This window comes from Mus pahari, chromosome 7, assembly GCF_900095145.1.
Source record: "Mus pahari chromosome 7, PAHARI_EIJ_v1.1, whole genome shotgun sequence".
NCBI lineage: Eukaryota > Metazoa > Chordata > Mammalia > Rodentia > Muridae > Mus > Mus pahari.
This window is the reverse complement of record NC_034596.1, coordinates 36,901,803-36,917,008: the sequence shown is the minus strand read 5'-3', so window position 1 is coordinate 36,917,008 and position 15,206 is coordinate 36,901,803. Positions and strand designations below refer to the sequence as shown.

The following is a 15,206-nucleotide window of genomic DNA, read 5'->3' as shown; positions in this document are numbered from 1 at the left end:
AGGTCTACAATATGACTTCCATGAGGTGTAGGCTAGTAAGACTTTCCTGTAGCTGTTGACATGGACTCATCTGATACTGCCAACAGTCTGAACACACAAAACAGGTTAGCGATTCAAATGGCAGTGAAAGTAAATAATATATCGGACAGCTCTCACAACATGGCCTCATGGCCTCTACCCATAGACAGTTTCACTTTCTGCAGGCTTAGCTTTCTCCAGCCAAAGGCCAATATGAAAAGGAAAGTTTTAGAAAGAACTTATAATTTTAAATAGCTTTAATGATGCATTTTTGTTATGATCATTCTAGTTCATTGCTACCACTCTTAGTTTCTTACTAATTTATAAATTAAGCTTTATCATAGAAGTGTATGTACAATGAAAAATGAGCCTCTAGAATACTAGGTCCAAGACTGTCCACGGAGATGTGAATCCACCAACTATATCGGAACAGGTCCCCAGGGGACAAGGAGTAACCATGCCTCTCCTTTGGATTTACTTCATGGGTCAGTAGCCTCGGTTAATGCTAGAATTGCAAAGTATAAATATCAGCAGTAAACCCTGGGGCAACTATGTTTGTGCAGGCAAAATGCTCACTCTGCAATTAAGGGAGGGCAAGTGTCTATGAATCACTCTTCCTGCATTCTGACAGGCCCTGGAGCAAGGCTCAGGGATAGGAACACAAAAGGGATGCTGTAGGAAGCCAAAGGCTGCTTCCAGATGTGCTCCTGCAACCTGGAAGCTGAAAACGTCAGGCTAAATATTAAATCAAAGCAGGTGACAGTTTGTGAATATAGAGAAATGCAATTAGCCAGTGAATGTCCGAACCAAGATCTTTTTACAACTTACAGGATAAGTAATTTTACATGACTCTGCCTCCCATCAGTACCCAGACTTTCCCTTGTGAATGCACTGGCAAAGTTGGAATAAACAGTTGCAGCACACCCTGTTTCCTCTCCAAGAAAATGCACTAGATATGGAGAACAGAGCCAGTGTTTTAACAAGTCTGCTTTCCTTGTCCCACCACTGGAAACTTTGCCCAGATCATGCAGGGATCCTGCTGATGTCACAACCTGACAAGTCAAAACACTTCATGATTGCAATCCCAATACAACTCTGGGACAATGCAAAGGCAGACACTAGAAGTGGAACCAACCAAAGAGAAAGAATGATAAAAAAAAAAAAAAAAGACAGACAAATGAAACACAAGACATGAGTCATGCCGTACTTACAACTTTCAGCCTGATAGTCTGGCACAAACTGCTCATCATTGTCAGGTACCTGAGCTGAAGAAGAAAAAGAAAATTTAAAAAACAAAATTAAGAGTGGAACTGCCAAGACATAAGGAATCGAGTCAGATGTGTCAAGCAAGGCCTGTTTAGATGACCTATGCTTATTTGCCAATATAGCCTGCTATGTAAAAGATCAAGACATAGGAGAGAGAAAAGAAAGGCCCATTGATAGAACTAGAAAACTTGAGTGTGTCCGAAATATCACGGCAGCAAGTGTGGTCCCTCTGAATTTCACCTCCTAGAAGGAAACTGAGGAGATGGAAAATTCAAGGTGCAGGATTTCTACATCGTACACAGATGCATTTCGCAGGAGTTGTACTAAAGGCATTTCAATCTACCCAGGGCTATGCTTAAGTGGACCATCTCAGTGACCTACAAGGATTTTTACAAGTGATATCCCACTTCATTTGAATTCCCATGAATTCCTCCTCATTTATAGAATTGATTTCTCTTGCTAGGTTCCACCTCCTGCAAATCAGACTACCATTATTAAAAACATTTGCCCTAAACTTGTTCAAAGCAAGATGGAAAGTTTAAAAAAAAAAAAAAAAATACAAGGACTGCCAATGACTGGGGCCACATGCAACAAAACAATGCATTTTAACAAATGTCTTCATAATAATAAAAACAGCCTCCTTTCAGGCAAAATCTTTTCCTGGCTCCCAGTCTGTACTAAGGAAAAGAATCTCACCTTTTCGCTGGCCCTAAGGTCAAATGACTTCCTGCTTTACTAAAGGAAAAGGTACTGATATGGAGGACTTAATACATTCGGGGCAATTAAGGCACAAGTCCATTCCTGCACCTTGAAATGTTTATCACCTTTTCTGTGGACATTGAAATAGCCTATCTTGTAGGGTATTGTTGAGTTTCCAAGTACAAAGATATGCCTATCTTTTGTATAAACTACACAGAACAGAAACTTTCTGAGCATGAAATGAATGGTCATCTTATCTACTTTCAACGAGACCTCATTAGATAGTATTACTTTACTACTAGTGTATAATACTGTAAATTTTGATCCCATAAAGTCATATAAAGGCAGATGACAGTTGTTTTTGAATGAATGAATGAATAAACTTATTCTGTGTGGGGAATGTCAATTAAAATAATCAGTCTTAACCAGGCATGTAATTCTACCATATGGAAGGCCGAGGCTCAGCAATATTCTTAGATACAGATCTAGCATGAGGTACAAAGTGAGGTCCAAGCCAGCCTAGGCTACAATTTGAGACTCTGTCTAATTCATACCAACAACAACAAAAACAATGATCACTCTCTGATGAAATGTTAATGATAAGTGAGTTAAGAAAAAAATCCACACAATATCAGAATTGCATATGACATAGTTTTATGTCATATGAAGAAAAAAGAAAGACAGTTTCAATAGTTTTTTTCCTATGTTTATCTCATAGTATCCTTTACAAATGCAACTTTTTGATGAATAAAGTATATGTTATCTTAGACAAGAGTATGACTGTGTCAGGATAGTCTTGCCTAGTATTAAAATGTATATATCACACAGTTCCTCTCTAACACTTTTACCTCATACCAGTACTTAACTTTATTGAACACACACCATTCCATACCACCAAATAAAATTCAACCAGCAATAACTTCCCATCATAACTAGTACCTGCTCTATTAACCTGTGTAGGAAGCAAGTTTTTCTTCTTATTCAACCAGTAGCTGATGCTATGTTTATTAACTTTCAAGTTGGATAAATTTCACCTCAAAGACTCATGACTTGCCACCTATAGGCAAGTTCTATAATTTCTTTAAGTGCTTCTACCACTACCCACCCACCTTAATGCAATAGGGGATTTTTGAAACCAATAAATTGAGTACTTTAAGCATGATTCAAATACTTTGATCTTAGACCCTTTCTTCTTTCCAATCTTCTACCACACCGTCTCATGAAAAGTCACATTCACAAATGCCGTGCATTTGTGAGGCCAGGCTTTTGGTTTTGTTTTGTGGTTTGTTTGTTTTTTGTTTGTTTTCACTTCTAACAAACATGGCTTGATAAAACGCAGGTTGTAGTGGCACACACCTTTAACCCTAGCAATCAGGAGACAGAAACAGATGGATCTCTGAGTTCGAGGCCAGCCTGGTCTACAAAGCCAGTTTCATAACAGCCAGGGCTACACAGAGAAACCCTGTCTCAAAAACAAGCAAGCAAACAAACACACACATGCCTGGAGTCAGAAAAGGTAGGTGTACTAGCATCCTCTTAGTTGTTTACATTGTATTTTTGCTACTGACAACGTAGTTTGGACATTGGGGTAGGCTTGACTTTCTGCTCAGAATGATGTTACACACAGAAGAAATGTACTTTACATTATATGCTTATATACCTAAAATAATTAGGTGTTTAATACATATTTAATATTAGCAAGTAAATAATTAAATTGTGAACTTTAAAAATATATGTCCTTCTTGTAGTTTTCCTTCTAAATTAAAATCTGAAGAGATACAGGGCCGGTTTGATGGCATAAACTTTTGTTCCAACACTTGAGAGGCAGAGGCAGGTGGGTTTCTGAGTTTGGGGCCATCTTTGTCTACAGAGGGAATTCCAGGACATCTAGGATCTACACAGAGTAACAACAACAAACAAAACAAAAACAAAAAGAAAAGAGCGAAACAGATATAAATATTGAGGTGCAAAATATACTTTTGAAAAGTCAACATTTGGGGCTGGAGAGATGGCTCAATGGAAGAGTCCTGGCTGTTCTTCCAGAGGACCCAGGTTCAATTCCCGGCACCCCACATGCTGGCTGACATGATCTCTAAATCTAGTTCCAGGGCATCCGATATTTGAGGGAATTAGGCATACCCATGGTTCACACAAAAATATCCAGCCTAAGTAGCTATACATACAAAATAGTAAGATAATTTTATATTTAAAATGAACTTTCCTTCCAGTGTGGTAGCACAAAGCGGACAAATGCAATAAAATAATAAAACATCATTTAAGTAATCTAATGATAATATAATGCTTGTTTATACAAATGGCTAAAAATAGTTATTTGCAACTTAATATGCCAGTATAGATAAGCTGTTGGTAAGACTTTTCCTCAGTCTCGTAAGCCAGAGTTGCAGCTTCATAGAACACATCGTCACAGGAGTAACGGCAAGAAAGGCCCCCGTGGGTGTGGGACATGTGTTGGGCGTTGGCATATAGGTGGGGTGAGGGAAAACATCTAAGGGGCAGAGGAATCTAGAAGGTATACCTCATCAGTACGGAGAAAATAGCTCCCTACTAACAATTTGTAAAAGGAGTAAGGACGAAAATTGCTATTTCTGTTCTAACTCCTTAACATACTGAATAAGTACTTCACACTTATGCTTGAACATATTACAGAATCTTAACAAAAAACATATGACTCACATTTTCACAGAAGCTAATCTTAAGAAACTGAATAGACTGAGCGAAGCAGTGCTCTATTTAAATCGACAAAGGCTCAAGTCTACCTCGAACTTGAAGCTGGAGGAGAAGGAAACCATTTAACTCAAAACACAAGTTGGATTTGGGCACGGAAAATATGACACAGATCCCCCACACTTGTATCCTACTTTTTTTTTCTTTAATTCACAAGAATTCTATGAAGAAGTAAATTAAGCTGCCTGAAATATTATTGCAAGCCATACCAAGCCCAAAGTTAAAAATTAGTAATAGAAGCCAATCTAAAAATTTCTAAATGTTTTTATTGCATTACCGTCTACTACTCCAAACTATGCTGCCCGTGATCGTCTTTGGGGAGTGAAAATGTTTCTGTACACAATGTAATGAGAGAGGAGAAAGAGGAAGAACGGGGAAGGGGAGAAAATATGGACCAAGGACCGATAAAAGACTTTCATGAAGAGAGAGCATGTCGATTTTATTGGTAATGGCGGAAGCAGCTCGATCAGTTCATTGCACATTAATAGGCCAGTTGCCATTGCGTCCCCAAAGCCTTGCTTTAAAAGGACACTGTACGAACTCTAGGCTATTGGCTTTATCTAGCTTCCTCTCCAAAACTGCTCTCTAATGCTTTGCCTGATGCGACATAGCTGCACTCTGGGAAAGAAATTCATAAAAGTATCAATCGCAACCAAAATGTCACAGAATCGATGCCCCATTTTTCAACTTTAATATGTGTTCTTAAGCACCGCAGCCTTAGGGAAGAGCAGTTTTACATACAGCTTGCTTCTGCTTTACGCCGATTTTCAACGTTTAAATAAAATAGTGTTCGCCATTTAAGAAATGGGGAACATTTAAAAAAAAATTTCCAATTTAGCTGCAGGCAAATAAAAACCCTCTTCTTCTTGCAAGCTAGCTGTCTGTTGAGTTTTCTTTCAAAGCCAAGCGGGGGAGGAGTGGGAAAATTACAAATGAAACAAATGTCAAGTATTAAAGGGGTTAATATTTAATTAAAACCAGTTCTATCCACTGTAACAATGACCTGGAGCCAAACAAGGCGGAAGATGTATGACTCATACTTTCTGCCCGTGAATGAGACAGCTGATCTCCTCAGCATTTCCTCAAGACTAGCAGGCAGAACTGGATTTCTGCCTCCATTCACAAAAACACAGTCCAGCATGAACCATGTGGCCCAACCGCAATCTTTTCATGTCACACCCTTCCAGAGAACTGAAGCAAGGAGGCTGAACTTGCAGGATAAACACGCCAAGTTTACTGCTCTTTCTCAAACAGATCCACTGAGAAACACGTTCAAATAGATGACACACGCGTATACATAGAGGAGTGTGGGAGGGAGAGAAGCAAAAAGATGGATACACACATATTAAATCCATCAGAGTTTACGGGGCACCTTGTTCCAAAAAACATGGGATGTACAAAACTTAGGAAAGTGCGAGAAAAAGAAGGAAAGGTGAACAGGAAGGGAGAAAGAAGAGCAAGCAGGGGGGAGGGGAAAGAAAGGGGGAAGAAGAAAGGGGCACTGAAGTACAGAGCCCTTGATGAGCACGTGGGAAGCCCTGATTCCGTGGAGGAAAATAAATACGAGTAATCAAATAAAAAAAATGGCCTTTCCTCCTTGCCTATCATTCAAATTTTGAGCCATAAGAATGTAAGCGATCATTGTTGAGGTTCATAGTGTTTTGGATCAAAGTTTAGGAACGAATTTACCTGAAGGAATTTATGATTTATTTTAAGTAAATCAAGAAGAAAACTCGACATTTGCGCTGTGGTACCCTCTTCTAATCCTAAAATGAGGCTTCAGTCCATGGAACAAAATAATCATGAGTCCACTAAGCCTGGTTTTATAGACCACATCCGGTTTTCACGTTAAAATGGTTGCAAAGTAAAAGCATTAATTAGTGCAGAAACATAAACATATTTAAGCAGAAAGGGAAGGGGGACTTCCCTAGACAGAGAGTCCTTTAATGCTTGACACACGCTGCATGTGCACTCAACGCAGGAAGAAGAGAAGGCCTCAAAACTGCTTCAGTTTCGAGCTAGGCTGACTGACCTGCAGTGCCTTGAAAACTTAAAAAGGAAGCCCAGAGAGCCAGCCAGCCGCAGTTTGCAGCCAGACTTTTTCCCTTAGTGCTACAAAGGTCTGCCTCTATCATTATTTTTATTATTTTTACTTAACAAAGTTGTACACAATTCAAAGAAAGTTGCAGTCTAACGTGCAAGATATTACACAGTCTTTGTAACTCAAATGGAAAAGTTCAGCAACATTTCACCAACACAGGTCAGCGCTTTCTGAAAAAAAAAGAAAATGGCACTATACCCCACTCAATCCGATGTTTCTATTTTCTTTTGTAAGTAGATCGTAGATGAGCCACATTTACATTTTTCCAACTGATATTTAGCCATAAAACACATTTGTTCCATTTGTTTGACCTACCATTACTAAAACATGAGAGTTCTTTCACATCTTACAGAGATTACCAGTACAACAAAGAAAAAATCAAAAAGGATGGTAGCAGCTACAATTCCTTACAGCATACCACACCATCACCACACACAGGCACACACACATACCTGCACACACACACGCAAGCACACAGAAACACACACACACACACACACACACACACACACACACACACAGAAGAATCATCTACTACCCAGTTCCAAGGACCTATAAGTAGTGAGCCAAATAAGTAAAAGAAAGAAAAGCAAATCTAAGGCCAGTGCTGTTGTCTATTTTCCTTTTAAAGTAGGGTATTTGAACAATAAAAACTAGTCTCATGAGCACTGTGTGCAGTGGAGGCCACACTTAAAGAATAAAAACAGCTCACCTCCCCAGTAACTATCATAACAACATAGCTTGGGTGTAAATGCTGTATCAGAAGCAAACTGATATGTCTCTATCTCTAGACCAACATGAGTATCATTTGACGAATTCATAAAACCAAAAGGCAATCTTTGTAGGAGATAATAGTGACATTTGATGTAGAACCTTGTTCTTGATATTAAAACTCCAACAGTATACATAGCTGTGGCTGCACCCTGCAATTTGGCTTCAAGGTGTCACTGAACGCCACTGAATCACCACTGGGGACTTTCTCCTCAATCTCATTCATAACAGAGGACCTCAGGACACCCAGACCAAAACAAAATAAGACAAAAGTAGTTCTGGTTCACATGTGATATATACTGCCACATATTATTTTCCTATGTTGTATTATTAGGTAAGCATCAATTGGGTATGTTTAGAAAAGTGCCATGGTTTCTTGACTTAGTTTCTATTTCTGTACCCACCCCACCCCCGACACACACACACACACACATACACACAAGTTTTAGACACCACTTACTTACTATAGCTTTCAAAACAAGTTAAGAACACAAAATTGCTACAATGCTAATAGAAGTGACATTTGAACGAGTTATTTCAAGGGATCAAATAATTTCAATGGCCTGTCAGTAGAGATCTAAGTGAAAGGACTGAGAATCGATGAAGAATTGTCTATAGAGAATTTCAATATGAAGTAGCTATGGTAACATTTAAAATAAGCATAGTCTCTATTCCTTTTATCTGGTATTGTGGTCATTGAAAACATGAGCTTTATAATTTCCCTCAGGAAGTGATTATTTTAAGTTGTGGTATATTTGTTACAAGCCTGAAAATTGCAGCATTATTGCTTGGAAAGTGCTTCTAATGTGAAGTTACATTTTACAGACATGTTTTAGATCTCTGTATAGAGATAAAGTTGCAGGGAAAAATGCAATTATATTTTTAGAAAAGACTATACCAACTCTATCCTTACACTCCAACAGTCCTGCCTGGTCAACCTCAACTACCATTTGGAAATAAAATACATTTCAGGAGACACAGCCATTTACTCATAAGTAATCAATGTGTTTTACTGGGTATAGCTTATAAAAAAAATTCTTGCAAGCAAAAAAAAAAAACAAAAAACAAAAACAAAAAACCAAACAAACAAACAAACAAAAAAAAACCAAACCATTAAGAATTCTAAGAAGCATCATTTCTATTTAGGGACTTTGGGAAATATTTTCAATGTGATTATCATATGACACACTGTAGCAAACTTGATTCTTGTGTCTAAATACATCTTTGGACCTGTTGGCTTCCTAGAGGGATTCTAACTCAAGGGAGAAACTTGGTTAATTGTCAGTGATCTATTTTGTAAAAGATCAAAATGTCTTAAAATTCCATGCTTTCTTGGCTATGGAGCATTAAGAAGAGAAATATGTAACAGTTTATCCTCTGCTGGCTTAGTAATCTATTAATCTCTGCCTGTCCAGAAGAACACAAATGAACAAAACTAGTGACAAATTAACCAATTTTTGCAATCTCTTAGCTAATATTAGTCAAGTCAGAAGATAAGCCAAATTAGAATATATATACACAATAATTATATTTAATTGCTAAGGACCAAATGTCTAGTCCACTAACATTTAAAAAGCCCTTCTTACTATTAGATTTTAAAAATTGCATTAATAAATTTTGCTTACACCATAACTATATAAATTCATGCAGCTGTTTTGAAAATGTTTATATTAACCTAAAATGCAGTTTGTAAATAGTACACCTGGTATTCAGTAAAGAAAACTCTCAAGATTAATTCCTGTATTTAATTAAGCTTATGAATTCTTTTCTAAGTAAAAGCATGTTCTTTCAAATACATTAGTCCTTATCTAGGTTTACTTTATATAAAGATAAGCCTTCAGCGTTGATTTGCAGGTAATGAAGAGATAAGAATATTCCATACTGTTTTAAATGATAAGCTCAAATTCGGATAAATTATCTAACTCTCCTATCTGAGTCATAAGACACAAGTAAGTCAAGTGCAAAGTAAAAAAAAAAAAAAAAAAAATAGAAAATGTACTAAAATGATAAAAGTCTGCCACAGATCCACATTTTAAAATTCCAGAAACAGCTGTTATGCACATCCAAAATCTGCCAACCAGTGCACTCACTTGGATTCAGTTTTCAAATTTAAACATCTTTAAGAACCAGTAAGCCTTCCACAGCAATTAGGTGAGTATAGTAACTTATTTTGGTTAAGCGAGTAAGTTCTTGAATAAACAAAATGCCACATAGCCTTCAACTTGGCAAAAAAAAAAAAAAAACAAAACAAAAACCAAAACCAAACAAACAAAAAACCCCAAAAAACCAAACCAAACCAAAACAAAGATAGATAAAATTTAACATAAGAACCTCTGCAAATTTTTATAGAAAGTTATCTGAATATATAGCTATACAATATAAACTATATTCAGATATAGTTTATATTAATACTAAGTGATCTATTCATTTAGAGACAAGCAAAAATTACCTTAAATTTAAATAAAACTTTCACTAATACTTACCATTCATTAACATATAAATGCAACCCCTTTCAAAGGATAATTAAAAGCTATTTAACTTAAATGATTTTGAATCCTTTAAGGTTGTAAAAGCCTTCTGAAGAACTAGAATTATCAGCAAGACAAAGAAACTTGTTTACATGCTAACAGCAACTTGAGCAACTGAGTACAAGATCCAGACTAAAAACTCCTCAGTCTACCTCAGCACCAAGAGAAGCTCAGAATTCCATTTGGAGACCCTCCCTCTCCTTTGATCCATCTTCAAAATCTATTACCAGAATTAGAGTCACCACAGTAAGTACTCAAATAACAAAACATACTAAATATTTAAATATCAGCAACTTTCTCATTCCCCCTACACACACACACACACACACACACACACACACACACACACACACCCCACATAGCTTATAAAATATTTCACAAATATCCAAAAGGAAAATTTTAAATAGTAAATAGCCAATAAACACCTTAAGCATATCTGAATGGGTCACGCTTTACTGAAACCTCATCTCATTGTTCCTATAAACAAAGTTGCACACAATAAAAGATACAAGAGGTTGCAGCATAAAATTTCTTAAAACCCAAAATGTTATTAAATGTCTCCATATCAAATCCTAATAGAAGTCACAAGACATCAAAAGTCAAACTTCACCAAGCATTACATGCATCATGACACATGAAACATTTTTAAAAACCTTCAAATCCTCATGAAAGATTTATTTTAAACCCACAGATTTCTTAACTGAGACATACACACCTAAGGTTCTGTGTTGTGAACAAGGAGGAAGGAAGACACCTGCACTTAAATCTTGAAGCATCCCGTCCTGATGAGCCGAGAGAAACTAATTTCTGCCATCAGAAAAGTCCTTCAGCAGAGCACCAAACATGCGCTGCTCTAAGGGAAACAGCAAGCCAGCCAGTTCTGGCTTGAGGTCTCTCGAGGTACAATAATATAAACCTGATCAATTGCAATTAAAATCTGAGCAGAGGCTTAGAACCTGAAGTCTTGGTGCATTAGTTCTTGCCAAAAGCAGATGTGATTGTGAGCTGCAAGCAATTTCTCCTGGTAATTTGTGATGACACTGGGTAGTGCAGCCCCAGAGTCCCCAAAGACAAACTCATCAGAGGCTCTAATGTATGCATGACACATGAGGTGGCTCTTTTAGAGCTCAATTAATTGGGTTGAACATTTAAGACAGCAAGTTCAGGACTCTCTCCACCCCCTTCTAGAATTGCTTTCCCCCCCCCCCCCTTAAAGACAGTTTTGCCTCTTACCTTCAGCAAGCCATGTTTCTTGTAACTGACTCAGATCTTGAAAGAGTTCTAAAAAGCAAGTCAGACACACCAACATGAGACACGACGATCTGCAGGCTTCATCAAATGAAAATGTTTGTCATGACACTGTCATTCAATGATTTTAATTTAGGGAGCGTCAACTGAACATAGGATTCATATCTCAAGTATCTCAATAATCCTGCTTACTTATGACATCAATTAAGGGACACTTAAGAGATTTCTTTAGGCAACTAAATAATATTATATTTAGGCAACTAAATCAAATTACCTTCTTTTATCTTTTTTTTTTTTCTTTTTCAAAATAATTAAGAAATAAGCTCAGGAAAAGAAAAAAAAACTGAAATTCACTAAGATGGTCTAAGTACAGAAACCCTTCCTAAGAATGTTTAACTCTTGCTAAAATAGAGGTAGGGTAGATATTAGAAAGACAGAACATTTACATTTTAATTTTATGTACAAAATACCAACAGAACTTGAGTTAATTCCCAAATTACATTTTCCAGCCAAATAGCTCAACACTAACACAGGGTGCAACTTCAAATACAAGCATTTCAAGAAAAAAAATTCTACTTTAGCAGATCTGTAAAAATCAAAGACATTAGTGTCCTGCTTTGGTTTATTATTAATTCCAAATTATATTCTGCCATTTGTTGGAGGGTAGGGGTAGGAAGAAAAGTATCTAATGAGAATGAAAATTTCATGATGTTTTACAATTCAGTCTAATTAATTTTAAATTCAATGTGAACTTTAGTAATTAAGTCTAAGTTTCTTCAAATCATAATGAGTGGCCCCACTTGGGCTGAAATAATTCATAATATATTGATCTCCTACCAACAGTTTATAAGAAGAATCTACAGCCCAACTTACTAAATAATAAGTATTCAATAAGCCTTAAGTTTGATCTAGTGAACATATTAAGGCCTATCAACAAATGTTATGTCTTCAAAATGCAGTCATCAAACTCACTCATAAAATTTCAACAATAGTATATGGCTTCATTTATATTGTTCAACTTGTAATAAAGTTGAAAGAAAAACATAAGCAGCGGGCATGGCTGCATACTTTATCCCAGGGTGTTGCAGTTTGAAATTGTTATCTCAGTACAAGGAATTACCTGCCAAATGGACAAGAAGGAACACAAAATACTGTTTAAAATAAGAAGGTCACTGCTGCGTGTTTATTTACCTCTCATTACTTTTGTGACAAGACCACAAAATAGTTTCCAAGGCAAACTCACTGTGTGAGTGGTTGCATGTTTTAGTCCATGTTTCAATGTCTACTATTTTTTCGATGAGATTGAGATGTACCCCGTTTGGAGGGGAGAGAGTGTCAGTGAAAAAGAGGCGTTCAGCTCAGAACCAAACCTCACCTTCTGAGTCATGAGCCAGATCTCTGTTAATGAATTTTCTTTTCCTGACATTTGTTGGTTTCTCAGTACAGTTTCTCCCACGCTGACTCTACAAAGGGAAAGATAAAATCCTTTAAAAGAATATAAATCTCAGATGTCACACGTTAAAAAAAAAAGCAAAAAAACATGCATACATAACTTAAGCCTACTGGATCCTCTCTCTGAGTAGAAAAGAAAAAAGTTCATAGGAGAACTCCAACACATATTGTCTGACTTTGACAGTGAAGGCTCAGGCTGAGAGTTCAGCAGTGAGGAGGGAGAGTTGCTTCCCAGAGCATGTCCTAACACTCCTGCTTATCCTCATCCTAGTTACACGTAGTAATCTCAGCATCAAAACATTAAGCTAAAACGCTTAATGTTTTTCTTTTCTTTCTTTTTTTTTTTTTTCTGAATCAGCTCCAGATTAAAACAGTGAATTCCAATCTCTCAGACAGCACCCCCACCCGCAATAAGAGAAGCCAAAGGAAAACTGGGAAAAGTGAGAAAATGAGAGGGGAGGGGGAAGAAAACCCTCTAAGACACCCCATGTAAACACAAAATTGTCAGCATTTGTCTCAACTTCGTTCTTTTCAATGTGGCAGATAAACCCAGCCACAAACTTTGAGTGCAGCTGTTGCTGCCCTCCGTCTCCTCTTGCACTCATCGTGGACACATTAACCAGAAGAAGGGGTCTTAAAACAAAACTATGCCTTATCCGAATCACTCAAAGGTAAGCTCATTTTGTAGATAGGGCTTCTAGAAGCAGAGTCGCCCTACAGTGGCAACAAAGCAGATAAAGTGTCTGCAGTCCCAACCCCCTGCCCCCTCCCTTCGCATCTCTTGCTCTCCCCACCCCCGTCCGAGTCAAGTTTATAAACAGCAACTTTCGAACTGATCACTCACGTTGGTGACCACGTAAGGCACTTGCTGGTCATAAAATCCATCCATTCTGCTCCTCTTCGCAAATATTAGCTCAGTGTTTTATATTTTGAGCATTTAGCTGGAGATTTCCTCGGGATCTGGACTTCTATCAACCTAGAGGGGAACAAGATGGCTTTTAGGCTTTAAAAAAATCATGAATGAAGCTCTTGCATTTGCATAGCTAATTACCCTCGACAGCCCCATTCACAAAAATAACCCTCCCCTACGCCGCCTTCTTCACCTGGATCCAAAGAGAGCCAAGAGAGTTCACAATTTACATACTTTCGGTCGTATCAAAAAATCCTAACAAGAGGCAATGTATTTATTTACACTCTGGATGCTCCCTGCTCGGTCAGTGTACCCCAGGCGGCTCTGATTCGCAAACGTGGGCAAAACTAGCAATGGCGATCAACGAGACTTGCTTTTCACCTAACGGGACTAAAGAGACGGAGCTACCTCTTTCATAAGAATAGTTTTTGCAACCCACAACCATGCAATTATCTGCAGAGACATAAAAAGTTGTTGGAAATACCCACCTGAAGGCCACGTTAGGCGAACGGCTGCAAAAAATTCCCTCCAAATTTAATAAAAACATTAATTATTGCCCAGCACTTCCCCCTGGAAGCCGAAAGCGCCTCTGACAGAGCTGAATTCGGTGGTTTTTCCTCTACTTCTCCTCCAGGGGCCTCCAATCCAAACTGATGGATCGCTGCCTCCCATTGGCTCCACGTCTCTTTCACAAGATCAGATTTCGGGCTGTCAATCAGGAGCTTTCGGCCCCTTCCCTTGGGTCTCCTGCGCCCCTAAGCCTATGCGACCACTCTGGGAGAAGTCGCGGGGTCCGCACCCAGGAAAAGCCACCGAGGAAACCTACTTCCTTCCTAACTCGCTGTTTTTGTTAAGACCGGAGGGATACTGAAACCTAGTGTACCGAGTCAACCAGTTCTCATTCCTAGCGTTGTTTGGTCCATTATTATGTCCTTAAAGCACTGTTGTAGAGGTTCGGGTACAGATTGAGTGTCCACAATCCCTTTTCTCTACCTTTGGCCTGGAGTGAGTCCACCCACCACACGCTCCAGCCTTGCTCCTCAGAAGCTTTCGGTCCAAGCTATTTTTTTCTCCATTTTCAACACTAAATCACCACTGTAATGGGGCTTATAAGATTTTTTTTTAAATACATCTTCAACAAAAATGATCTCCTTTCGTCCGTTGGACATGAAAATATTGTAAGAAAAGCAAGCGAGAGAAGCTGCTTTAGTCTAAGGAGAGGTGGCGCTGGAAGAGAGGATCCGGAGGAGTACGTAGCACTGTGGGTGAGGAAAGTCTAAAAATCAGATTCACCCTGGAGAGTGCTGAGAGGAAAGAAACCTCCAGTGGCCACAGAGGGGTGGGGGAGGACTTGGTAGTTCAGATACCCCCCCCCTAGCGTCCCCCGCCCCGTCCCCGTCGTTTCCGGAGCTTTTGTTATGTATACAGAGAGACGGAGGGTGTCACTTACTGTACTTGAAGATTTCAC

At 38.3% G+C, this 15,206-nt stretch overlaps 1 protein-coding gene across 3 annotated transcripts in view; it reads right to left on the bottom strand.

Annotated features, from left to right (window-relative positions):
• Etv1 (ETS variant 1) overlaps positions 1–14,590 on the bottom strand; it is an 87,771-nt gene extending 73,181 nt beyond the window's left edge. The window contains exons 1-5 of one of the 3 annotated variants that reach the window (XM_029540876.1): positions 14,227–14,590; positions 13,673–13,804; positions 12,752–12,839; positions 11,362–11,409; positions 1,230–1,283 (exon numbers count right to left, since the gene is read on the bottom strand). In XM_029540876.1, coding sequence (XP_029396736.1) covers positions 1,230–1,283; positions 11,362–11,409; positions 12,752–12,839; positions 13,673–13,717 — 235 coding nt within the window. In that variant the 5' untranslated portion in view covers positions 13,718–13,804; positions 14,227–14,590. Of the gene's footprint in view, positions 1–1,229; positions 1,284–10,843; positions 11,137–11,361; positions 11,410–12,751; positions 12,840–13,672; positions 13,805–13,931; positions 13,962–14,226 lie in introns of those variants that run through there. The other 2 variants (XM_029540877.1, XM_029540878.1) reach the window with 2 other exon arrangements.
• Between the last annotated feature and the right edge of the window lie 616 nt (positions 14,591–15,206).